Below are 26,635 nucleotides of genomic sequence, written 5' to 3' on the forward strand. Positions count from 1 at the left end.
CCCGATTCAGCCTTCCCCTGTGATGTCCCCTGTGTGTGAGCTCCTTACCCAGCCAGCCAAGGAGTTCCTCAAAGGCAGGAGCCACCTCCTTGTGCTTCCCCACCCCACTCACAGCACAGGGCTGGGCACCAAGGCTCAGTCAGTGCAGCCTCCAAGGCAGAGAGGACATGAAGAGCGTCTGGGCCACCTTCTAGCAGTTACTTCACTCCTCTCTACAGCTTGGCCGCAGATCTATCCAGCCCTGCTTACATACTCCCAGGGGAAGCATGCTCATCCCTTCCCTCTTGGGCAGCCCTTCCCTTGTAGGCCCAGCTACTCCAGGCTGCCTGGCCTTGTGTCATTTCTCCATCCTGGGTCACTGTCCTTCTTCCCAAGCAGGGCCAGGCTGGGGCATAGTGGTTCAGTAGTGCTATGAGAGATCAGTGGCCTTTATTCCAACTACAGATGGTAAAACAGATTGAGCAGTCCCTGCGCCCTCTCCAAAAATAAAGATAAAGAAGCAGGCATGGCCAGAGTAGGGAATGGGGATAGACAATGAGGAGGACGTCCTACCGGCACAGAGGGCCTATGGAATCTCCTGGCTTCACAAGAGCGGGATGTGGGCATGAGGGGAAGTTTCCCAGGACAGGAGGGGGAGTTGGAGGCAGAGACACTATTAGCCCCACCCCTCCTGCAGGTGAGTGATGTCATCCAGGGAGAGGGGGACTGGAGGGGCTCAGATAGACAGGGGAGGGGCCTCAGGATTCCTTCCTTCCTTCTTTCAGCAGCCATTCAATGGATTGCTGCCCTACCAAACGTGGCAGCTCTTCAGGGAGAGGGACAGAGCCAGTGACCGCTTGGAGGGAAGCCTGTGGTCTTTCCTACCTCTGCCAGTGTCAGACAAAGGAATTTAGGAGGAGGGGCCTTGGGGCTGGCCTTAAAAGGAAGAGTCACTTCTCCCGGCAGAACTGAGAGACAGCTCCAGGAAGAGGGAATGCCACATAAAAAGGCCTTGAGGTGAGCACAAACATGGTTTTATTTATGTGAGGACTGTTAAGAGTTCAAAGTGGCCTAAGTGTGAAGTTCAAGGGTGGGGGAAGGACTGGGCAGAGCTGGAGTAGGAGAGGAGTGAAGGGATTGAGGTTAGAGCAGAGTAAGCGCTTTCTGCCATCAAGGTGTCCCCCAACAGCTTTGACATGTAGGCCTGGTGCAGATTCTTGGGCCTGCTGAGGGTCTCCTCATTGTTTGAGAATGGGGTGTTCAGTGAACAAACAGAGACTCTGGAAATGAGGGAGAGGCAGGGGCTGAAGAAAGTGGGCCCCTTCCAGAAAGTGGCATGCAAATGAATGCAAAGTAATATGCAAATAAACCAGCTTGGGCTTGGCAGCTTTGGCTGGGAGGAGGAAACGTCACCCCCTTCCATGCTGGCCTCCCACCCGCTCTGCCGCAGCCCCCAGGACAGCCGGAGCAGCCTTGTCTGCTGCTTTGAGCACCTCAGTTTGTCAGGGCCACAAGATTGTGGCCTCCAGGACAGGGGCTACAGGCACCCTGAGCAACCCCATCCTCTCGGGAAGTAGATGTATTTAGTAACAGATATTTTCAACACATTTATCTCCCACTGTTCAGCTGCCCATTCCCTGGGAGAGGCCAGGTCCCCAGGGATGTGACCCACTTCTTTTAAGTCCCTGAAGTCACCCTTCTCACTGCCTTCCCTGAAAAACAGGAGGCAACTGGGGCTTGGTGCAGCAGAAAGGATTTAAATCAGACAACTGGGAGGACTTCCCCACAGTGTAGTTGCTGAGCTATGAGAACCCTGTGTCTTCTGGGCTCTCACTCTTGAGATGGCTACCCTGGGTTCAGAGGAAGCTTTGAAAATAGAATAGAGAAGGTAGCAGACAGACATAGGTTCCAGTTTCAGCAACTTTACTCTGTATGGTCCTGGTCAACTTAATTAACTTCTCTGAGTCCCATGTGGATAATGGAGTGGGAATAATAATACTTTCCTGGCAGAATAACTGAAGGATCTGGAAGTGGAGCGCTTAGCGCCAGGCATGCAGCAGGTGCTCATAAAGATTCGCTGCTGCCATTATGAACCACCCACACTCACCTACCCTTTTAGAAAGATTCAGTGGGGGGCTGGAGGGGGAGAGACCAGAGCTAGTGAGCCCAGAAGCTGTCATCCCGTGGGAGAGACAAAGAGGTCTGAAATGGAGCAGTGGTGGTGGGAATGGTGAGAAGTGTGGGTGTTCCGTGGGAGGGGCCGAGGGGCCTCAGAGACATGTGACCACCTCCCTGGGCTGCCCTGTCTGGTCTGAGACTAATCCCCAGGGAAAACAGTGGAGGAAAGGGCCTGATGAGGGCCTAGGTCTGTGGCCGCGCCCATGGCAGTCTATGAGTCATTCTGGGAGTTGTAGTTTCCAGTGAATTTGCAGTGAGTACATTTTGTACTGCCACCTTGGATCCAAATCCACACCCTGCTGCTGAGGCTGGTGGGGCAGGCCCTGGTGAATGTTGGAATATTCGAGGCCCAAAGGTGAAGCAGCCTCCACCCCTTCCCTCGGGGATCGCTTAGCCTGATGTGTGTTGGCAGGTGCAGGGATAAAAGGATTAAGCCATAATTATGACTCTTCACACGTTCACACAGAAGTTTACAGCTTCCAGAGTACTGTTTTCACATCTATGATCTCATTTAATCCTCACCACAAACCCCAGAGACTGCTGTCTTCTGGATGAAGAGACAGGATCTGAGAGGGGAAAATAACTTGCCCAGAGGTATCCAGCTAATACTGAGAGAACAGGTCTGTCTGCCCCCCAAAGCTCCTGCCCTTTCCATGGATTATTGTCCCAGATGGCAAAGGCCAGGCCTCGAAGGACAGGCAAGATATGGAAAATTAGACATCTCAGCAAAGGAGCAGCTGAGCAAAGACCTGGCTCAAGAGTAAGAAGCAAGGGCTGGGCTCCTTGGGATATGAGGCTAAGAGATGGACTGGCCAGCCCCAGAGACCTAACTCCAGGCTTTGTTTGGACTCCTTGCTGTGGCCCACTAGGACTTACCCAAGGATTCTGAGCAGAGGCAGGACCTGATTAGAGCTGAGCTTTGGGAGAATTGAGCTTACAGTCCTGGACTGATTGGACTGGAGCAGGGATACCCAAGAGAGCCTGAGACTTCTGAACTCCATTCTTGGTGCTCCCAGAATTTTGCTCCTCTTCTTCCGGCACACTTCTCAACTTCTCCTTCTTCCTCTCCCCCTTCCTCTTCTTCCTCTCCCTTCTACCTATTCTCCTCCACCACAGCCTGAGGAGTGATGACCATGTATCATAGAGCTGTGCTGTAATGCCACATATCTCCAGCAGGGGTGCTGTCACACACAGTCCATTCTAGCCTTCTTTATGTTTGAAAAGGCTGGAAAAGGAGCAGAGATGAAGGGTGGGGAGAGGGCAATCCATTGTTCTCCACTTCCATCGTGCTGGGCATGAGAGGGCCCTGCTGAAATGGCATAGGGAGGAAGTAGGCTGGAGAGACTGGACCCCACACGGCAGGGACAGACACACTGGAGGGGTTGAACCTGGAAACAAGAAATTTTTCCTCACCGTTCTGGGGCAGGCTTAGATTTGGAAATGGATTTAGACTGACATTGCAGTTGGTGTCTGGATTTCTATTGGATGATGATTTCCTTGATACTTAGATGGGGGCGAGATTGGTTGGTTTCTTTGTGTTTCTGTGTGTGTGTGTGTGAATGTGAACTTCCAGTTGTACATGTGTGTGTATGGGTCTGAGAGGGTGAGAGTGTGTGGATCAGTGTTTGTATAAAAGTGTGGACATATTCATATGTGTGAACATGTGAGTGTCCATTTTTATGCCCGAGTTATTGGTAGATGGTGGCTTGTTTGTATGTGTGCCTGTGTGTAGAGTGTTATGTACATTGTTCTGGTAACGCTGTGTAGATGTATATGTCTGTGTATGTGGGTGAACATGTCCGAGTGGGAGAGCACAGATGAGTGGATGTGTGTGAAGGTACCTGCTCTGCCTGACAGCAAGGCCATGCCCAAGGTATAGCTACTCAACACTTTCTCTCCTGGATAACACCTGCCTAAAGGGAGAGACAAGATGTGCGTGGACTTAGGCTGAAGGGGCTGTCATGTGCGGGGCTGGGCTTCCGCCCGGGGACTCTGGCCCGCTTCTAGTCAGTGAGGGCCCTGGAAGGAACAGATTGTCTCTGTGTCCAGGCTCAGGTGGGGCCAGCCAGGATCCTGGGCCATCAGACTGAGATGCTGGACATGGCTAAGAGGTGTGTAGCTTCCATTCTTCCTGGGAACTCTTAATGGCTGCACCTGTTCCCCACTAGAGAGTTTCAGGGACTCTCAGTCCAGTCTTCTCGTTATATAGATGCAAATATTGAAGTCCCAGAGTGGGGTTAGTGATTAGCACAAGATTTCACAGCAGGATCCAGGGAGGGATGGCAGGGCTTGGAACAGAGAGAGGGGGTATGTCTGGCCTGGAAGGCCTTCCTCCCTCCAGCCTCTGGAGCAGGCAGGGAGCTCAGAGTAGAGGTTCAAGTCTGTGCCATGAGGCCACCTCCTGTACCTGGGCATTACGACTCCTCCCAGGCCTCAGACGCCACCTTTGAAGTTTCTACCAGAGCCTCTGCTTGCTGTGAGACTCCTCCAAGGAACCTGTGAAGTCTGTCATTCTGTGGAACATGGAGACTCGATGCAGAAGAGTCCAGCAGTGGGGTGGAACCAGGGAGGGGCCTCCTCTAGAAGCCTCAATGTCCTTATCTTTGTATCAGATGTCTTCGTAGGTTTCTGTTGTTCTAACATTCAAGGCTTTCCCTAAAATCTCTTCTTGGTCTCCTAGTACTGAGACTTTGCTGGGATCTGGGGGAGTCCTGGAGGCCCAGCTTGGCTCAGTGTGAGGGGGCCAGGGTAGCCCCATAGGGAAGGGGCTGCCCTGGGAAAGAAGGATGAGCTTCCTGTCCATGGGGTAGGGAGGTGAGAGCAGGGGATGGGCAGCCTGGTTAGGGAAGTGGGAGATGAGACTCCTGCCTAGCAGGGAAGTTGGTGGCAAACTCTCTGAAGTTTGTTAATCTGTAGCTGCCATGGAGGGACCAGAGGACATGCCTCTGCCCATTCTGTAAGAGGAGGTTTGAGCCCCAGAGTGCTCCCCCTGGCGGCCTGGGCAGTGGGAAGGTGTGAGGTTAGACCATCCAGCTGGAAGCAGGGAGATCCCCCTCCTAGGGGGAACTGGAGAAAAATTTGTCTTCCTGGAGATTTGGGATTGGAGGCAGGGGGCTGGATGTGAGGACATTCTGGTGGAGGTAGGAGTGGGATGGGTAGGACTGGCCAACTCTGCGGTGGTTTTGCTGGTTCAGCACTGGCGAGGAGGGAGCAGACAGACAGACAGACACACAGCTTCCTTTGTGCTGAGTCGTTGGGAGTCTATTGTGGGAGGCCCCTGGCTGGGGGCTCAGACATTGGCTCTGGGTGGAGCAGGGATGGAGGCTTCCTGGTGCTGGGGGCTGGGCGGGAATTAGGGTAGCAGAGGAGAGGAGCAGGCAGCCCAGTATTGCATCCTTCCAAAACCAGAGAATTCTAAGTTATCTTTTCTTTTTTTATAAATTTATTTGTTTATTTATTTTTGGCTGCATTGAGTCTTTTTTGCGGTGTGCAGGCTTCTCATTGCGGTGGCTTCTCTTGCTGCAGAGCATGGGCTCTAGGTGCGTGGGCTTCAGTAGTTGTAGCACGTGGGCTCAGTAGTTGTGGCACATGGGCTTAGTTGCTCCGCGGCAAGTGGGATCTTCTCTTACCAGGGCTTGAACCTGTGTCCCCTGCATTGGCAGGCTGATTCTTAACCGCTGTGCCACCAGGGAAGTCCCCAAGTTATCTTAAAACTTCAAGTGGAGTGGGGTTTAGGGGCTAGATGGAGAGAACAGTGTTTACAGAGTGCCCTTTATGCAGTTGTCCCTCGGTATCTGGGTCCCTCTGTGGACACCAAGCTCTGAGAATGCACAAGTCCCTTATTTAAAATGGCATAGTATTTGCATATAACCTCCATGTACTTTAAATCATCTCTAGATTACTTATAATAACTAATATAATGTAAATGATCTGTAAGTAGTTGTAAATACAATGTAAATGGCAAATTCAAGTTTTGCTTTGTGGACCTTTCTGGAACTTTTTTTTTTTCTCAAATATTTCTGATCCATGGTTGGTTGAATCCATGGACGCAGATTGGAGGGCCAACTGTATGTTCAAATCACCTCCTTCAGTCACCTCAACTAGCCTTCAAGGAGCTAGCCCTATTTTGTAGAGGGGAAACAGATGACACTCAGATGGTTTAAATGAAGGCAGTTTGATGCAGCAACAATTACAGAGGAGGGGTAGGATTAAGGGAACCAACAGGGCATGTGGAGGCACTCAGGACTAGCATCTGAGAGGCCCGAGGAGCAAGGAGAGTGCTCTAGATGCAAGCCGGGTCCCGGATGGGAGCTGCCCTACAGAGCCTGTCAAAGGAGGTGGGGTGGGAGAGGGTGTAAATACCCTGAGCCCTCTCACTTCTCTCTCTGCTTGCCTGCTCTCACTGGCAGAACTGGATTGGAGGCTAGAGGGCAAGGGAGCTTGATGAAGCAGCGTTAGAAGTCATCCTCTGGGGCACAGAGAATGGCAGAAAAGGGTGGAGATTTGGAGGGACAAATGGATGATGGGAAACTGAAGCCCAGAGAGGGTGCCGACTTGCCCAAGGTCACACAGCCAGTAGGTCTCAGAGCTGGAGCCAGAAGTCAAGCCCTGCCTCTGAATACCCACTTTGTCATGTCCAGTGAGGCCTGGTGGGTGTACCCAGTCGTCTGCTGTTGGGTTGGAACTACTTCCTGCCATGACTGCCCGGCACCCTGTCGGGGCCACACTGGGGCTGCTGCAGAATGTCACTCAGGCCATGGTCAACTTCGGGTTTAGGAAGCTCCAAGTGAAGGGTGAGTTAGAGGGGGCAGTGGGGAGGCTGGTGTGGAGACCCAAGTGAGAGGCAAGAAGGCTGCCATCAGGGGTGGCAGAGGACATGTGAGTTGCATCGACAGGTCAGGGGAGGAGTGACAGCGCCCACCCCCCAGCTCACCTGCTTCAGCTATGGCCCTAGTTCCCCAGTGTCTGCCCACCTATGCAGGGATGTGTGACAACTCTAGATCCCCCTCCAGGGGCATTCCTCCCTGCCTCATCCTCCTTGGGGCTTCCACACTCCAGAGCACCCATCCATGGCACCCATAAGCCACCCCCTCAGACCGTGGCCCCCAAGAGCAAAGCTGTGTCACTGCTGCCTCATCTCTTAATAACACTTATGACCTGTCTACTGCCAAGTCTATTTGAAGTCCTCCCTTTTGAGACCTTCATGCTGGAGTTTGATCTCAGTCCTTTTTGCTGTTCAGAGCTTGGGCCTCGGGCCTCCCTGGGGGATGAGTAAGGGAAGTGGCCCCTCCTGGTGCTGGGGCAGTTAGGGGCCTTGGCCAGCCAGCTCATCCCAGTGCCCAGTGGGGACCCACTTTCAGCCTCTGCTGGACCTCAGGCTGCTGACTCATTATCAGTGGTAATTAGTATCTCCAGTGCAACTTTCCACCCCACTAAGTGCTTGACATTCGTTAGGTGCTATTGTGAACGGCTGCATGCCGGCTTTAGCACCCCTGGCCCAGGCTTCTTCTCAGGGACCAAGTGCCCTGGCCACAAAAACACAGCTCCAGGCATGGGAGAAACAAACCCAAACAAAGAGAAAAACAGACACAGAAGCCAACATAAAAGAAGCAGACCACAGCCCACAGACATGGAGAGTCCCACAACACAAATATCAATACACACTGAGAAACAGACACAGGATGAGTCTAAAGATCGACCTAGACACAGAAGAAACAGAATGAGCCCCAGTACCCTTGTGTATAACCCAGGCATACAGACCGCAGACATGCAACACAGATGCGGATTCAGCACATGCATGGTGCACAACCACAGAAACACTCATGCTCATCATAAACACAGAATACCCATCAGGTAGCCATATCGAGCTACCTTGGATTCCCCACGTCTTACCTCTGGACTGTTGCATATGCTGTTCCTTTGGCCTGGAACACCCTTCCTCGACACCCCCTCCCTTTATTGGCTAACTCCTATCATTCAGCAGGTCTTGGTGGTCCTTCCATACTCCCCAACCTCAGAGCTCTCCTGTGCCACATAGCATCACTGCTATGTTTTGCAACCAGTCTTTACAAGTTTGGGGATGAAGGCTTTTGACCTGTGCCCCGTGAGATGGTGACTGAGTTCTGAGTGGGTGATTAGGGCCGAGAAACTAGGCAGAGACAAACTTTGGGGGGAGTGAGTCAGGAACAGCAGTGAGGAGCCCTGGCTACTCAGGGCCTGAGCAGGCATTTAACTCACTGGCTGGCACAGCTGGATGCCCTCTGCCTCATTTTTTTCAGACTCTGTCTGATTTCTTTTGCATTTCTTCCAGGCTTGTTACTTGACCCAGTTCCCTCCTTCCCGAAGGTGGCTCTGCCTCTTGCCACCTCTCCGAACTCACACACGTTCACTTGCCATCTTTGCTTGGGTGTGCTCCCCTCTACTTCTAAGCCTAGTGAAAACCTCATTATTGGAGGCCTGGGGTCAGAGGCACGACTTCCGTGCATGGCTTCCTAACCCATGCCACTTAGTGTGGGAAAGGGAGGTGGTAGAGGAGAGTGATTATGAGCCCAAGCCTTCGGGACTGCCTCCTGGTTCAGCTCTCAGCTCCTCCACTTCTCAGCAGCAGGACCTGCGCTTAGTTCTACCACCTTTGTCTCCTCGTCTGTAAAAGGGGGATGATAATGGAGCCCACCTCATTAGGGCTGCTGCGAGGATTAACCGAGACAAAGCTTGTGATGCGCATGGTGCACGGTTCAGCTCCTTCCCCGGGCCGCGTGAGAGCAGGAGGAGAGCTAATGAGATCAAGTCAAGTGCACCCAGGAGGTGCCTATGGAGTCCTTGCTAATTGGAACTGAATGAAACCAACATCTACAGTGTGAGCACCTACTATGCGCCCTCTGTAGCTGGTTCTCTGCACCTCCCTGCCTCAGTTTCTGCATGGCTGCCAATTTTGCACAGCTGTTATGCGATGGGGATCCAGAAGGTGGGGGTGTGACTGCTTTTTAAAATTTTTTTTACATTTATTTTATTGAGGTATAATTTACATACAAGAAAATCACCAATTTAAAGTATATGAGTCAATGAGTTTGGGTAAATCTCTACAGTCATATAACCACCATTTCAATCAAGGAAATCATATTTTTATCATCCCCTGAGACTTCCCTTGTGCCCTTTGCAGTCATTCCCCATTGGAGGTGACTCCTTCTAGGGCTGTGAGAGGTGCTGGGGTTTCCTTGAGCTGACAACCTGGGCACAGAGAGGGGACTGTCTCTGTATGCTGGGCACAGAGAGGGGACTGTCTCTGTATGCTGGGAGACACCAAGGAACGGCTTGCCCTTTCTGAGCCTTGGTTCCCGTGGACTGGTAGAGGCCAAGGGGCAAGAGGCCAGGGAAAGGAAGGGATGCTCAGGCCATAGTATCCTGAGGGTAGGCTCTGGGTCTGAGGGCTGGGTCAGCTGGAAGTGGTGGCCTCAGAAATCTACAGAGTGGGTGACAGAGATTAGGGAGTTGGTGTTCCCCAAAACCTGCCCCTGCATGGATCAGGTGTGCCCTGGGGCCCAGGTGGAAATGGCCATATATTGGTCCAGACTGGAGCAGGGGCTTGTCCAACATGATTCCACTTGTGTCCTTATCTCCACCAGGGGCCATAAACTCCCCTGGGGACTAGCAATTCCCCTAAAAGAAGGGGAGCTCTTTTGTTCCCCAGTCCTAGACCCAAATATTAAAGCAATTATGTAACTAGCAATAAATTACTTAAAGTAATGACTCACTCAGCTTAATTAGAGCACGAGAGGGAGGGATTAAAGTATTTTTAGAGCACGCACCTCACTCCCTCCTGTGGAGGGAGACTTCTGTGCAAGGTAGGGGTGGAGAAAGGGCTGGGAGCTCATGGAAGGACCCCAGGTGTCTGCAAGGGGATGAAAGCTGGTCCTCTGCCCCGCTGAGGTCCCAACAAAGAGAGGGCAAGTCAGAGCTGCAGCAGGAGGGATTCAGGTAAGACTCAAGGAACACTTTCCAGTGGTGCTGATTGGAAAACTGGGACAGGTAAACTAGATTATGAACTCTTTGTGGGCAGGGACTATGTCTGTGACCCCTTCTCCACCTAGGAACAGAATAAGAATGAGATTTGGGGTCAGTCAAGCCTCAGTTTGAATCCCACCTTTACTGGATACTAGCTGTGTGGCCTTGGGCAGTTCCTTTATCACCCTAAGCTTCCATTTCCTTCACTGTAAAATGGGCATAATAATATCCACCTTTGTATATATTGTAAGGATCGAATGGGTTAATGTGACGTGTAAAGCAAACCACAGTACTGACTTTACAGAACCAAAATCTCCAGAAGGGCAGGAATTAGGTCTGTTTTGTTTACTATTGTATCCCAAGCTCCATTCACAGGGCCACGCATAGTAGGTGTTCAATAAATGCTTGTTGAGTGAATGCATGTTAGGTTCATTTCCATTCTCCAGCTCCATATGGGTTCCTTGTTTCAAGGTTTTGTGAATAAAGGAACTAGGTGAGAGGAGGGCAGGGGTATCTCACAGGTGGCATCTGGCCTTTCTCTCCCAGGCTGGGAGGAACAGGTGACTTCCAACAGAAAGAACCGGACTTCCAGGGAAAGGCCTGGGAGGGTTCAGGACCATGGACAGCCCCAGCCTCTGTCTTCCGGTTGCCAGGAGAGTTGCTGGGATGAAAGGGTCTACCGTGTGTGCCCTACACAACCCTGACTGGGAGGAGGAGCCAGCAGTCCAGTCTGACTGGGGAGACCAGAACCTTCGCTCACCATCACTGGGAGTTCAGAGGAGGGGGTATGAGTGCTGTGTGGGGCATCCTGAAAGGCTTCCCAGAGGAGGGGATGGAACTGGCTGGAAGGATTTAGGCAGAGAGAACATCCAGGCATCTGCAAAATGCAGTAATAATTCCGACCCTGAAGGTTTTCTGGGAGGATTAAATGAGTTACTTCTTAGGAATGCCTGCTTGGAGAGGGCGCAACATATGGGTTTACTTCCTTCCACCCCGGTGACGTGAGGAGGGATGTTCCCCTGCTCTACTGAGGGCAGCAGGGCCTGGACACTGCTCACAAGCCCTGGGGTGGGGACTTCCTATTTCAGCCTTCACTGACCCCCACCTCTGAGGCTGGACTGAGATGGACAAACAGTAGGTGCACAGGACAGACTGGGGAAAGGTCTGGACTCCTCCTTCCTACCAGGGCATTGGGAGGCTGAGGGAAGGACACAGCTGGATTGGGCCATTAAAGTTTAATCCCTGACCCTCCCCAAGGCCCACAGCCCCAAGGCTCCTGCCCCAAGTGGCCGCTCTGATCAGTTCTGACCAGCTCTCCTCACACCTCACTGGCTTCCCAGGGCCTGGGTGATGAATTACTGATGACAACATCGCAGCATCACTATGACGACCAGGCATGTTCTTAGCCTCCGGTCAGAATGCAGCGGCAGAGGCCAGAGACCTCTTTGACTCTGGGCCTTTGTACTGGTGTGTGACAGGGGCCAAAGGGGAGTGGGAGATGGGGCAGGACCAGGCATGGGGGCTCCATCTGGAGTGGACTAGAGTTCATTCAGATTGTCAGATCCAAGGGGACCTTGAGGACAGTTGTATCTCTCTGTCCCTCCTTTCTTATCTCTTTCTTTTCATTCCTCCCTCTCTTCCTCCTTTCTTCCTTCCATGTCCCTAGCCCCTTCCCTGTTGGAGGCCCTGAGCTGCCCACCACCTTCACGCCCTGGGAATGAGGCCCAGCCTGACCCTCACCCTTGGGAGCTCAGAGTGAAATGGGGACATAGACATTTCCTGGTCTAGGCTCCAGAGAAGGTGTGTCAGCCACTGGTGGCTCTGTTGGGGGGGGTCTGGCTTAGCTCTGCCAGTGGCTGTGTAAAAGGCTTTGCCGAGGGGGTGATACTTCTTCTAGACCTATTGAGCGAGGAGGGGATTTTCCACTGGAGAGACAGAGGTCCAGGGAATTCCCTGGCTGTCCAGTCTTTAGGGCGCAGTGTTTTTACTGCCGGGACCTGGGTTCAATCCCTGGTCGGGGAACTAAGATTCTGCAAGCCAAAAAAAAAAGACAGACAGACAGACAGACAAGTCTGGAGGTGAACTGGTGAACCACAAGGCATGAGTCCAGAGGTGAAACCTAAAGAGGGATGAGAGATTGATAAAAGTCCAGGACAGCCTAAGTGTGGGGTCTGCAGTGGGGAGCACAGGAGGAGTGGAGCCTGGGGAAGGACTGGGAAGGAGTGGACACAGTGAGGAGTTTGCAGTTTGTCCCACAGGGTAAGAGGAGCCCCTGAAGAATTTTATTGTTGTTGCTTGTTTAATTTTAGGGATGGGAAAACTGAGGCTCAGAGAGGGAAAGTGACTTGATTAAGCTCGATGAGGTCCTTCGAGACAGACTGAGACTATGGGCTCTGCCAGGGTCCAGCTAGACCCCAGCTAGGACCTCTTGCCCCAGACTTGCTGGCCAGAATTTTTCCAGGTAACCGCTACCTCCAGTGGGTGGGGAGGGCCCATGGGTGACTTTACCCTCAGTTTTAATGAAATTTGCATAGGCAAGGGCTGTGCTTATGGCCCTTCCTGCCTTGGAAGGATTGGGTGTGGGTGGGAAGTTAGTCGGGAAGGGCATCCAGGGAAGGACCTGGGGAAGTCAGGGGCTTGGCTAAGGTCAGCAAGAGATTAGGGTCAGAAATTGAATCAAACTTGGGTCTTTGGGCTGCCAGCCCCGACACAGTGCCACATCCCCTTACTCCACACCCTCAGGGATCCTTGACTGAACTGGGCACTGGTCCAAGAGGTAAGGGCATCTCTGAGCTCCTCACATTCTCCCCAGGGCTCTCCCCGGCCCTCGCGTCTGATATTGGGCCTGCTGAGGCTGGAACTTATCTGGGCAGAGAGAGACATTTGGCCCCATTGTTCTGATGAAGAAATTGAGGTCCCAAGATAATCACTCAGTAACGGGTCAGCTGGGCCCGGCTGCCTGGCCCTTGGCTCGTCTACACGTCCCCTACCTGAAGCTGTCCCTTGCTTCTCTCCGTCCCGCTGTGCAGCATTGCTGGGCCTGCCAGCTTTGATAGATGGCCCCGTGGCTCAGTCTCCCTCCCATTCCTTTCCGGATGCTGGGCCGTTAGCCTCTTAATCACCAGTCCTACCTGGTGGCCGCCAAGCCATCCATCTTTCCTACACAGCCTCTCCCAGCACAGGTGGGTTTTTTGGGGTGCAGCAGTTCTCCCTTCTCTGTGACTGAGCTGAAAGTGTGGCTGCAGACCCACTCTAGGGGAGTCAAGGGTTAGGGAGCAGTTTATGCCCCCTTGCTAGAGTGCCAGAAATCCCCCCTGGACCTTCCAAGGGTACTTACACATGCATACATGTGTATGCATGCGCATACACGCTCACAGTAACAGTATTGAAAGCTTTCATGTATCAAAAACTACTGTATGCGAAGCATTGTGCCAGAGCTCTGCATGTATAATCTGAGTACTATTGGTAACCCCACTGTACAGATAAGGAAACTGAGGCTCAGAGAGGTTAAGTAACTTGCACAGAGCCACATATCCAGAAGATGGAGGAACTGGGATTTGAACCCAGGTCGCATGGCTCGCTTTTGCATTTGCAACTCCTCTCTTCTACTGACTTAGCACATGCACACACCAGCCTCCATGTTGGCCCCTACCTGGACCAGGTTCCTGAGGAAGAGGGAGAGTGTTGGGCTGAGGAAGGGATGAGGGGAGTCACTGCTTATTGTCCAAAGGCGGCCCCCAGACTCTCACCCTGACAGTGACACTGATCAGCCTGGGAGGCTGCATGGAGGAGGCAGCCTCCAGGCAGTAGGAAGAGGTTGAGAGGCAGTCGATCGATCGTCCCTGCAGCGCTGCCTTCCAGGAACTTAGGCCCAGGGGAGTGTGGCACCGTGGGTCAATCATCCGGGCTGTGGCCCAGATTCAGCGTGCGGGGTGTGTGTATGTGGAGTGAGGCTGGTGTGGGTCCCCTGCCCGCCCCTCCCCCTGCTTTCCCTTTCCCCTCCCTCTCACCTTCAGCCTGCTGACCCTACACCTTCCCCTTGCTCTCCCCACTGCCCCCCACTGTGGGCCCTGCAGCTGAGAATGAAACTACCAGTTCCCAGACACCTGTGTGTACCTATTGCTGTGGGGTTACCCTGCCCCAGAGGCTGATCCTGGGGTGGGTGCTGTGAGGTTGGGGGAGGGCAGGCAGGGAGGCCAGGGGTCAGGAGCTGCAGGAGGTGGAGGCGAGCCTTCAGAGACCTCAAGGGACAATTTAATGAGATAATGAATGTAGAGTGCTTCTTATCACCAGGGCATGCAGTAGGCGCTTAGTCTTTGCTGGTTCCTCCCTCAGGAGTCTGGAGAGAATGAGGCTGATGGGGGCAGATGGGGCGCCTCTGAGGGCACACGAGCTCCCAGAGTAGCTGCCAGGTGCCACTGACAGTGTTAACAATCACAGGAAAAATTAGCTCTGAGGGAGAGAGAGATTAGTACCTGACAGGTGACAGAGTCTAGCCGAGCACTATCATCTTTCTGACATGGGGAGGGGGACAGCTGGTGCTGGGAGGAGTGGTGACCAGAGCAGGGCTTGGGACCCTCCCCACATTCCTACTGGGAAGTACCCCTGAACAGGCCTAGATAGCGCCCCCTTCCTGGAGCAGCTGCTTCCACCCTGGCAGAGGGGCTTCCGCCAGGCCCTCCAACTTTCACTGACCCCGGGAGACCTGGGTTCAAGTCTTGGTTCAGGCACCTGCTGGCTGGTAGTGGTTAGGGCAGTCGCTTTCCTGTCTTCTCATTTGTAACAGGTTACAGTGAGGATTAAATGACATGTTCCCTGTCCAGTTGCAGCCATTTCCCTGCCCCCAAGGGGTCATGCCCTTCTGAGTTCCCCAGAGCCTGTCTTCCCTAGTTGCAGCCCTGAGAGGGAGAGCTGTGAGCCATCTCTCCACTGGATGCTGTCCGCTCCATCCTTGGGTCCCCACTGCCCTGACACAGGGCCTGTTGTTGAGGAAGAAGGAAGTAAAGGGGGTTCCATATTAGGCTCTGTCGTCTTCTCAGTCACTCTGGTAGGGGGGCGAGTGTGCCTGTCTGTACTGATGGTGCCTCCACAGGTAACGAAGGCCTAGTCTGACTCGGATGGGGGTGGAGAGTGCGTTCTGGACTGGGATTCCCAAGGCCTGACTTTCTGCTGTTCCAGATACTGCCTCACTGTACAAGCTTGCACAAGACCTGTCCCTGGGGAGCAAGAGACACATGGAACCTTTCTGACCAGCCTCTTTTCTGAGCGTCTGTTCCTAGATGATTCTGTGTTCTGGGGGAGAGGCAGTGTGGTGGGCTGGTGGCACAAGGCTGGTGACGCCCATGCCGCAGATGGGCAGACCCAGGAGGAGGGGCTCAGGACTGGGGCCAGCCCAGGGCTCTGTGCTCTCGGTGCCCTTGTCCTCATACTGCCCCTGCCGCTGCCTGCTCTGCCTTCCAGTCCACGTTGTGTTACCCCTCCTGCCCCTCCATTTCTGGTCCTCTCTTACTTTGTTATCTGTCTCTATTGCCTCCTACCTCAGGCTTATCTCCTCCTGTCACACGTCCATCCATCTCTGTCATTCCCCTGCGGCTTCCTCCCTCTCCCTCCCCAGGAGTTGGGCTTGTCTGAGAGTCAGTCCCTCTCTGCCGCTTGTCTGTCTCAGTGATCTCTGAGCCTCAGCTCTTGTCTTCTTCCACCTTCCTGAATCTCCCTCTCTCTGATGGTGTCTCTGCCTTTCACTGTCTCTGAACCCCCTTAGTCTATCTCTGTAAGTCTCTCTCTGCCCTTATCTCTGGGTCTCTGTCTCTCAGAACCTGCCTGGTCCTGCCCCCTCTGCCTCCCTTCCTCCCCTTGCCAGCCCAGCCAGGGCAGTGGGTCCAGCCTTCCATCCAAGAGAGCGGAGTGGTCCACCCTCCCTCTTTCTTGCTGGCAGCCTCCGAAGTCCCTGACAATTGCCCTCCACCCTGCACCACGCGGGGCCTCGTTGCTAGGCCTTGGGCTGGCAGCACCTGGCTTCCATAGCGACGGGTGCCTAGAAACAAAAGTCTCCCGGTCCCACACGGAGTCTTTGCGGATTGAGCTCCTTTTGATCAATCAGGACAGGAAACGTGGCCCACTCTGGGCTGCCTCCAGCTTGGAAAGGCGTGAAGAGGAGACCACGGTCTCTGCCTTCTGGAGCTTGGGGGGCTGCTGGGATGGGAGGAGCTGCTCCAGTGTGGCCCTGAAGCCAAAGAGGGAGCCCCCTCCCACTGGGCTCTTCTCAGGAGTTGGCCTGCTACTGGGAGGCGTGGGTTTGCAAGGGACCGGGTTTGGATCGCTGTTCTACTGTTTCTAGCTGTGAGACTTTAGACAAATGACCTCATGTCCCGGGACCTCAGTTTTATGAACTGTAAAGTTGGGCTAATAATATCATGAGAATTAAATAAGAGAATCACCCGGGTGGCCCTGGCACTCAGTAGGTAGTCCCTGACGGCATTGCCCTCCCTGCCCGTTTAAAGTTGTCTAAAATTTAATTAGCAGAGAGGAGAGCAATGGAACCCTAGGCCTGGACAGTAGTATGAGCAAAAGGTGGAGGGTGGAAGGCAAGTGCACGGCTCACAGGGGCCCTCACCTCACCGGGTATTCACAGAGACGCAGCCCACACACCATCAGGCTCTGAGGGCTGTGGAAACCCTGGAGCTAGAGTCCTGGAGTCCCGGCACTACAGGCAGTTAGAATAATAAAATGTTAGAATCTTGGGCTCCTCCATTCTCAGGACTCCAGGCTCTTGCATTCATAGAATGTACAAAGCACAGACTCTTCTAATAATGGGATTTATAATAGAGGCTCTGATTTTCTTAGATCACAAAGCTCTGGGAGTTCTTGGAACCTGGAAGCCACAGACTGGGGCTCCCTCTATGACAGTGTCTGAGCTGGCAGGGAGTTTTCAGAGCATGGAGCCTCGGGTCCCTGTTGCTTAGAATTTCTTGTGCCTTGGCATTCCTCATGGGCTCAGCGCTGAGCAGTCCTGGGGTGGGTGTGTGTGTGTGTGTGTGTGTGTGTGTGTGTGTGTGCATGTGCGCACGCATGGGGGACTGGGGTCAGTGACCAACTGCAGCCCGAGGCACCTCTGGAGCAGGGCCAGCCCAGGAATAGCTGGTGAAGGAAAGCTGGGCAGCTTGTGGGCTGCAGCTGTCCAGGCAGGGCTGGGTGGGATTCTGGCAGCCACCATTGGCTGGGGACCTAATCGCCTTCATCCACCCAGCCTGCCCAACAGGGCTCAGGAGGAGGCATCTCCGTGGGACACTTGAGGGCTGGGGTTAGAGCAGTCCTGCAAGGTCCTGCGGACTGGAGGGCAAGAGGCCCCGGTGAGGGGAGGAGATGGGGTGTGGGGGGGCTTGAGGGATGAGAGAAAGAGTGCGCTCAGTGAGGGGACGGGGCTCAGTGGCGCCTGCTGAAGGGTTTCTCAGCGCTGCACTCTCTGCACTGCCCCAGACTGCTGGGGATAGTGGTTGGTGTTGCGGAAGCCTGAGCACCTTGAATCTACTTGCCTGCAGAAGCCTGGGGCGGGCTGAGAGCCAAGAGCTCCTTCTCCCACCTCTGCCCAAAGCTGGGAAGGCTGGTGGAGCTGTTGGGAAAGCTGGGATCTGCTGCTCCTTTTGCTCAACTTCCTTCCCATTGCCCATGGGAATCATGGCTCGGGATGATCAGGATTTGACAGGACGGTGCTGTGGGAGGAGTTGGCACCAGGCAGAGCCAGCTCCCACGGGAGGGGGTTGGCTGCAAAGAAAGTGAGCTCCCTGTCCCTGGGAGTGTGCAAGCAGAGGCTGGATTGCCAGTCAGGGTGACTTCAGCAAGGGGCTCAGATGGGGGAAGGTGGTCAGGAGGCCTCTTCTCTGGGAAAAGTGGGCTTTGTGTGATTGGCCAAGGTGGCCGCCCCTTCTCGACATCCCTGTGTCTCGTTTAGGGGGTCACCATCTGCCCCCCCGTCCCCCACTCCTGCTGTGTGTGCCTGGCCCCGTGCTGGATATGCTGCATACGGACACATGGAGCTGAATCAGACCCAGTCTCTTTTGGGTCTGATGGGGGAGGCACCTAGGGAAACAAATACAGTTGGGCAGGTCCTCCATAAGGAGGCAGATCAGGTTGGAAGGAGGGTTCTACCACCGATTCCTATAGTCCACAGATGTCTTCTGGAGCAATTCCTCTGGGTCAAGCCTTGTTCTAGGTGCTGGGGCCACAGCAATGAGCAAAACGGGAAAAGAGTCCAGTCCCCTGGAGCTGACAGCATAGTGGGGAGGTCGAGTGCCTGGTAAAAGTACAGAAGTGCTGCTGGAGGATTGGTGAGCAGTGAGGGGTGTGGCCAGAAGGCAGAGTGTGGGGCCTGAAAGGATGGTTTGGAGGCGGGGTTAAGGACCAAGAAGGCCAGGACTGGAGCTCCAACTTTATCCTGCGGGCAGTGGGGACCCGTGTGGGTATGGGTGAGGCAGGGTCAGACTTGAGTGAAGAAAAGATTACTCCATCAGGTATGGGCATCGGGGAGAAGGAGACACAGTGGTCCCTGAAGGAGGTACTAGGGCAGGTGCGCCCACCAGTGTTCTATGTGCAGGAGCTCTGTGAGCAGGCGTATAGAGATGTGAGTCTGTGTGTAGGAGTATGTGTGTGTGTGTAGGAGTGATGGGAGTGTGTGTGTGTATCTACGGAAAGACAGTGAGTGTCTGGATGATTGTGTGTGGCCTGCAGCAGCCTTGTGTGACAGAAGGCTCTTGGGGTTTGCAGAGGATAAGGAGCAGATGCCAAGGTGTGCCAAGGCCTGAGTCCCCTGGACCTCAGCCCCGATGTGAGCTGGCAGGTCCTGGACTAGTCCTGGACTAGAATCCTCCGGGCTGCCTTCCCCCGCTAGGGTCGTGCAGCTGGCCATCTGCTGCAGACAAGATAAATGTGTATGCAAATAACATGGAAGTGGACGAGACCTGTGGTTGACCCACCCCTCTCCCCCATCCCTTGAGCCTGAGCTCACTCAGCCTGTGCTCTTTCCCGGTTAGAGCTGCTGCGGGGGCTCTGGGAGCAGGCCCTGCCCACTCAGAGCCCAAATCCACATTGTCCCCAACACCTGCCTGTGGCCAGATCCTTTCTCTGTAAGGGCCACTGCCACATCTGGAGCCAACGCCAGCGGACACACAGAGCTGACTGGGGCTAGTGGCCGTTAGCAGCACCTCTGTTAGTTGTGAATTTGAGTACATGGAGACTCACACATCTGCATCTATGTGCCATACTTGGACTCTTGTGCACACACACAATTGTATACACATACTTACATGTGTGCATACGCACTCACACCTGGGCACACATACTGTCTGCACACACACACACATGCACATTCCTGTAGATACGCACACATCTGTGTACACACGCACAAGCTCAGCTGTACAATGAAAGCATCACACATCCTTACAAAGATACAAACTTACAAAAGTGTACTCCGCCTTCACCCACATCATGCTCACAGACCTGCATGCGGGACCTTACACACATGCACACACCAGAGCTAACTAACGGTGCCTCACAACTGTGCCCTCTCCGGGGCTGTGCCCACTGCGGATGGGCTCTAGCTGGACACAGAACCCGCAGAGATGTCAGCTTCCTCCTGGGCCCTTCTTGGACTGTCCCCGGGCAGGGCCCCTCGGATGGTGGAACCCTCTTTTAGTCCATGGGCTCCACCTCAAGTCATGGAGAGACTGAGCCACACACGCTGCCTCCTGAGGAGCCCCCACGTCGGGATCTGGCCCTCGCTCACAGTCCTTGGGCCTGGCATGCCCGGGTGCCTGCCCCAGAGAGCTGCCTTCTGCCCCGCTAGGCCTACCCGGATCCTGCCTTCCTCCACCCAAGCCGCTTGAGTTCTCAAAGAGAACCAGGCCAACCTTCACAGGGCCAGAGCCTTGCATGGGGCCACCCAGCATGTCAGGGCAGGGCTCAGGTTAGAACCTGGGCTTCTGGGAGTCTGACCATGGCCAGCAGCAAGAGGATAGATGCGTGTCAGGCACGCAGACAGGCTCCTGGAAGCAGGACACATGGTCATGGAGGATGGGAGCAGATTTGGGGCCTTTGGAGGGCCTGCTGGTGTCACACTCTTATATGGAGAGATGACGAGCGTGAAAGTCTGCTCACCAGTCCTGGGTGAGGAATTGCTTTGTAAGCGCAGTGGTCCAGAGAGGGGTCATTGTTAGGAACGAGGAAGGGCTGGTTCTTGGACAGGGCCTGAGGTTGAATGGCCCAGTAGCCAGGTTGACAGGCTGTCAGCTGAGTCACCTTTTCCTAAAATACCGAGTCTGAGGTAGCTGGGCCACTGGACAGCTTAATGTGACCTGTAAGGTGGGGAGATGAAAAGAGGCGGCTGTGGAGCTGAGCCAGGTACCCTTGAAGCTGGGCTTCCTCATGGCAAAGGCAGGCCGAGGGTTCAGGGGCTGGGAGTGTAGGACCCTGAGTGCATTCTTGGGGACAAAAGGAGAGGTGGGAAAATTAGTTTTTCTCACATGCCTTTCCTCAAGAGGCAGAGAATGAATATAAAGCACAGATTGGAGCCAGATGGCCTGGGTTTGAATTTTGGCTCTACTACTTATTAGTTGTGTGACTGTGGGCAAGTTACTTAGTCTCTCTGTGCCTCAGTTTTCCTTATCTGTAAAATGTGGCTAATAATGGGTCCAACCTTATAGTGTTGTTGAGAAGATGAACTGTGAGTCACAGAGTAAGTGCTCAGCAAATGTTAAAGCCCAAGAGATGCTGGCCGTGCCAGGCCAGGGTTGGCCCTTGACTGTGAGGTCTGAGATGGCCTCTCCTGAAGAACAAACGCCTCTGGCGAGTGGCTGTAACAGATGCCTCCTGGATGCCTTTGTCCCACCCGCATATCCGGAGCCCAAGACTGAGCTGATGACAGATGCTCAGGATTTACCAAGAGATTTGTGCACTGGCCTCAGACTTATAATAGCCCTTACATTGGTCACTCCCTTTACAGAGCAAGAAACTGAGGCCAAAAAAAGAGAAGGGAGGCCTTTTTCTGGGCCAGAACCTTTACATATCTTAGCCCATGTAATGTTTTCTACAGTGTTAGTAAGTAGGACAAATTGCCCCCAATTTGAAGATGCAGTAAAATAAGATGCAGTGAAATTGCCCCCAGACATGACGCTTAGGAAAGGTGCAAGAAGGGGGACCCAGAGGGCTGAGGTAGCATCCAGGGAAGGCCTCCTGGAGGAGGTGGGCCTCCGACTGGCCCCTGAAAGGTAAGCAGGCTGATAGGATCTAGAGGACATTAGGGTTGGGGTGGCTGGGTAAAAGCCTGAAGGTGAGAATGAGTCAGTCACGCATCTGAGTAGAGCGGGAAGTATAAATTTAAGGAACGGTGGCAAGAGGGTCAAAGCTGAAAAAACAAGCTGGGGCTAAGTCATAGAGGGTCTGCCGTGTCAGGCTGAGGGTTGGGACTTTATTGTGCTGATGGTAGGGAGTCACTAAAGGTGTGTGAGCAGGGGAAGAGGCATTGTTCAGAGTTGGCCCTCAGAAAGAGAGGTGGGAGAACTCTTGGCATGGAGGGCTTCCCCCTGAGCTGTGACACAGCTAGGGCTCTGCCCAGCCTGTGTGCCAGGTGCCTGGACTGTGTCCAGGACTGGGCTCAATGACTCAACCTTGAGGAAATCACTCCCCAGGGAGAAAGGGCCCAGATGAATCAGCCCAGTGAGGTGGGGAGCTGGGAAGCTGGAGGGTCACTGAGTCACCCTCCAACAGGGGTGGCGGGTGAGGGTTAAGGGGAGAATTGCAGAGAGAGGGGACCGCAGTACATGGGAAGGATTCAGGTCAGACCACAGCGAGGGCTGTCAGGGGACTCTGGCTGCCTTCGCACCATTGTGGGGTTGATTCTCCTGGCAGTCTTGTGAAAGAGATGGCAAGACGAAAGCCCAGAAACCAACTGGGGAGGGGATCTGACCAAGGTCATAAAGTAAGTAGCTAGCCGGCAATGGCCAGGAGACACCCAAGAGCACCCTCCAGTCCAGACACGTCCCACCGCCCCAGCCGACCTCATGCCAAGCGGAGGCTAGGAACCGGTTGGGTCCAGGCAGGGAGCTGGCCCAGGTGACCCCTTTCCCCTCCGACACCCGCCCCTCCCGCGCAGATGGCAAATCGGGCCGGGCTGAGCCGCCGCGCTGGGACAGCAGGGGGCGCAGGAGCGTCACGGCTGCAGCGGGCGCCTGAGCACAGAGGCCGCTCTGCGGTGAATTGCGCTTCGGCTCGCCAAGTCCCACCGCGGAACTGTGGACTGTGTGGCCCTGGGGCCTGCACCCTCTCTGGCTTGCGGGGACCCCAACGCAGACCTGCCTGCCCAGTGCTGGGGGCCCAGTGCCCCTACCCACAACTTGGGAATGGTGCGCCTGTGTGTGCGCTCGCGTGTCAGTGCGCACGTGTCTCCCTCCCAGATTTGCTACTGCTTCCAGGGCCTGTCAGACTCGGAGCGACCTCTGAAATTTCCCCCGATTTCCTCCCTTTTTCCTGGAAGAAGAGCAAGCCCAGGGCTCCTTGTTCGTGCCAGCGGTCCCTTCCCCTCTATCTCCCCCTCCGGACCGCCCCCCCCGCCCCCTCACTGCGCTGGTCTCTGCCGTGGGACTGTAGCCTGGCTCCAGGACTTTATTAAGTAAGTGGTGGGGGGGAGAGGATGTGATCAGGAGAGAGGCTCAGAGAGGCGACCCCTGAGAGGTAGTGAAAGGAGTAGCGAAGGGGCAAGAGAAGGGAGCGAAGGCTGAGAGCAGGCTATCAGGCGGGGGATCCTAATAGCGCACAAGCTGGAAGAATCTTGAGAGCAGAGAGATAAGGGAAGTGAGAGCTGGTGGGGGGCTCTGGTGGGGGTGGGAAGATTGGACGAGCTAAGAGGTGCTGTCCGCGGTTGCGGAAGGTGGGCGGGGCCGGGGCGGTCGGGGGGCGGGAAGTGGGCGGTTCGGGGCGGGGCCAGGGCGGACACTCGCGCGGATCAGGCGAAGCCGTCGCGGACGCCCTGGCCAAGAGCAGCGGCCAGGCCGGCGGGCGGGCGGGCGGGCGGCTGCGAGCATGGTCCTGGTGCTGCACCACATCCTCATCGCTGTTGTCCAATTCCTCAGGCGGGGCCAGCAGGTCTTCCTCAAGCCGGACGAGCCGCCGCCGCCGCAGCCATGCGCCGACAGCCTGCAGGTAGGGCCCCCCGCCCCTCCCGGCTCTGGGCACGGGGGGAACGGGGTGTTGGGTGAGCGCCAGGCCGGGTTCTCCGCGGAGCGTGCTGTCGCCGGTCCCATGGTCTACCCCGTCCCTGAACCCTTCTAGGGTGGGGACCCCAGGGTGGGGACCCCTCCCCAGCTGAAAATCCCACTTCTGTGCTGGGACTGCAGCCCGTACCCTAGAGACATTGAGTCCTTAGCTCACAGTTCAAAGCCTCACGCCAGACTCTGAACCCTTTTCAGATCTGGGACTCCACCCCCAAGCACTGAACTCCCAATCCACAATGGGACCCCTGTTCACACCCAAGAGTTCTGTTTGAGCCTGGAACCCCCTGCCTCCCAGATTAGTGGAGGACCCCTGCCCATAGCCCTGGACCCCCAATATATTTATCAGACTCCAGGCCCACCCAGAACACCTGAACCCCCGACTCTCAACCAGGACCCCCCCTTAGAGCTGGGGCCCCTCATCTCAAGCCCCTGAACCCCGACTCCACAGACTCATCTATGCCCTCACCCAGATTCCCACTCAAACACCTGGACTTCAGTCCTCACACCAGACCCCACCCAGGGTCCAAATGCCTCTTTCCATTACAGTTTGTCTCGCCTTCTCTGCAGGATCCCCCTCCCACCCTCTTCCTGCTTTCCCTCCTCCCTCCTGTATAGAAGATCCTAGCCTTTTCCTGCTTGTCTCACCCTCTCCTCTTGTCTCTCTCTGGGTATGGTGGCCCCCGTTTCTCCTCTGAGTCTTTCTGGGCATCTTCTCCCTCTGCCCCTCTATTTCTTTCTTGTTTGGTCTCTTTTGCCTACGTGCCCCCCTCTCTCAGCCTGCTCATCACTCCCCCAGTTTCTCTAGGTTTCTGTTTTTGTTCTAGGGCTTTTCCCTGTGGTCATTCTTCCCCTTATATCAGCCTCTACTTTGGGGTGGTGAGGGGACAGGCTCAGAATGCCCCGCCGGTGTCCCCAGGACCTCTTCCCCCTCCCCTGTTGTCAGGCATGGCATGGTGTGGGTGCTGGTGGAAGGGGCTAAACATGGAGCAAGCAGCCCTTGGGCGGTACCGAGGGATTTAAGGTGGGTGGGGATTGTGCAGTGGGGCACTGGGGTTCATAACTTATAAACCCCCTCATCCCTGCTGAACTGGACTTGGGAAGCCGGGGGCTTGGGATGAGGGAGGGGAGGAATAGCCTGCAACCTGGTGTCAGTCACCTGTGGTGGGAGGTGTCCAGGGCTGGGCGAGTCTGGGTGGTATGTGTTTGAGTAGGAAGAGCTGGGTTGTGTGTGTTGGGTGTGCCTTGTGTGTGATCATGTGTGTTGTGTCATGTAGTATTGTGTGTGTCATCAGCGGTGGGATTATTGGGGGGATCTGTGGGAGCTTATGCTGAGTGTGAGGACCGTGAGTGTAATGGCGTTGCATGGCGTGTGCAGCTAGGGAGGCCGAGTTGTGAGTGTGGAGTGGTAGGTGTATGTATGACTGTTGTGTGTGTGGGGAACTTATGTGTACATGACTGTGTGTCATCGTGGGGTGGAGTAGTTGTAGGGGCAGCTTACAGGGGGATTGTGTGTGTATTTGTGTGTGTTATGGACTGCTGTGTGTAACCAGGAAGAGCCGCTGGAGGGGTCTGATGAAAGGTTTCATTGGATGTCTTGGTAGAGGGGAGTGGGGGTGGGAGAGCTGTGTCTGAGTGGGTTTGCAGCCTAGGTGACTGGCTTCGAGTCACCGAGTTACATCCTGGAGTTGCTCGGGAAATATATTGGGACCTGTGTGTTGGTGTTTAAGTGTCATGTGTCTGTGTGATGACTGTTTGTACAGCTCTGGGTAGGAAAGTGTGCAGCAGCCAGGGTCCAGGGGGCCAAGGCAAGGACTTGTTGACTCTGTGTGTGTGTGTGTGTGTGTGTGTGTGTGTGTGCGCGCGCGCGCATGCCCAAGTACATGTGGGGAGGAGGCAGTGTGCAGGCAGGACTGTCTGTGCTAAGGAGCTGTGTGTGCCCGCAAACATTTGACATTTTGGTGTGACATTAGGTGTGCACATTATCTATGCAGGGTGTGTCTCTATGTCTAGGTGATGTGTGTGTATTGAATTTAATTGGAACTGTGTGTCTGTGCTTGGAGAGGTGAGTGTCGGGTGTGTGAGGTGCGCGTGGGAGGTTGAGTGTGAGTGTGGCGTGAAGTGTGGGTGTGTGAGCTGGATGGCTTTTCGGTGTGACACGTGGATTATGTGATCTTCTCTCCCTGTGAGCTGTTTACATGTGAAGGGTATCTAGTTAGCTAGGGTATGTGTGGGGAGAGGGGGGGCTGGAGGGCTGTGGAAGGTGTTGCAGGGGGTGAGGGATTGGGTGTATAAGGTGTGTGGGGTGAGGAATGAGGTATGTGATGTTCGGGTGTGCAGAATACAGCAGGTGTCCCATAAATGTTTGTGGAGTGATGTGTGTGTGCAGGGAAGGCTTGGCTGCCATCCTGTTCTCGCTTCCCTCCCAGTTAGGTCCCCTGAGATGCCCAAGCCAGGCTGCCTCTACCCTTTGCCCTTCATCCTCCTCGCTTTCACCAAGGCCTTTGTCTTGGGTTTCCGGCTGAACAGGCGCTGGACAGGCGGGCGGCGGGCGATGTGGAGGTCCTGGAACCTTTGTTCTTTTCCTCTTAGCCTGTCTCATGTTTTGGGCCGGGATTGGAAGGGGCGGGGAGAGGATGCACGTGTCTCGGGCTCACTGTGTTTACTACCACCTCATGGTTCTCCGCAGAGGGTGGGGGTCCAGGCGCAGGCACTGAGGCCTGGGTGGTATCCCCGGTGGCGCCTCCTCGGCGCAGTAGCAGCTGGGGCTGGGCTGGGAGTTAGGCAAGTTTGCCAACCATGATGTCTTAGTCCCAAGTGTGGCCCACTGCCCTTCCTTCTCATGTCATCTCCGGGGTGCTGAGAAGCCAAGTGCCCCCTTCTGCATGCTGCCCAGTTCTCTTCCCTTCTCTGTGTGGCGCCCAGATAGGGTCACTGGGCTGGGAGGCAACCCGGAAGAGCTCAATCTATCTGCACTTGTGTTGACCCCATATCTGATGGGGGGATAGTTGCTTTCCTCACAGAGACCTTTTTCTGAAAAACGAAGCCAGATCACATCTTTGGGGACCCTCTAGTCTGATGGACCCAGTAGGAGGATCCAGGTCATACCCTCCAGAGAAAGCTATGGGGAGACCTTAGTGGACAGTCTGCCAACAAGGACTTGAGAGCACGAAAGGCCAGGACTCCTTGTGGTTGGAAGGCACAGAGACCATCAGAGTCAG

The 26,635-nt window shown here is 54.7% G+C and overlaps 1 protein-coding gene across 1 annotated transcript in view; it reads left to right on the top strand.

Annotated features, from left to right (window-relative positions):
- Window positions 1-23,214: 23,214 nt before the first annotated feature.
- PDE2A (phosphodiesterase 2A) overlaps window positions 23,215-26,635 on the top strand; it is a 65,109-nt gene continuing 61,688 nt past the window's right edge. Inside the window, exon 1 of the mRNA XM_082660476.1 lies at window positions 23,215-23,346. Within this exon, the coding sequence (XP_082516602.1) occupies window positions 23,227-23,346 (120 nt within the window). The 5' untranslated portion in view covers window positions 23,215-23,226. The remainder of the gene's footprint in view (window positions 23,347-26,635) is intronic.

This window comes from Grampus griseus, assembly GCF_964374135.1.
Source record: "Grampus griseus genome assembly, chromosome: 8".
NCBI classification, from domain to species: Eukaryota; Metazoa; Chordata; class Mammalia; order Artiodactyla; family Delphinidae; genus Grampus; species Grampus griseus.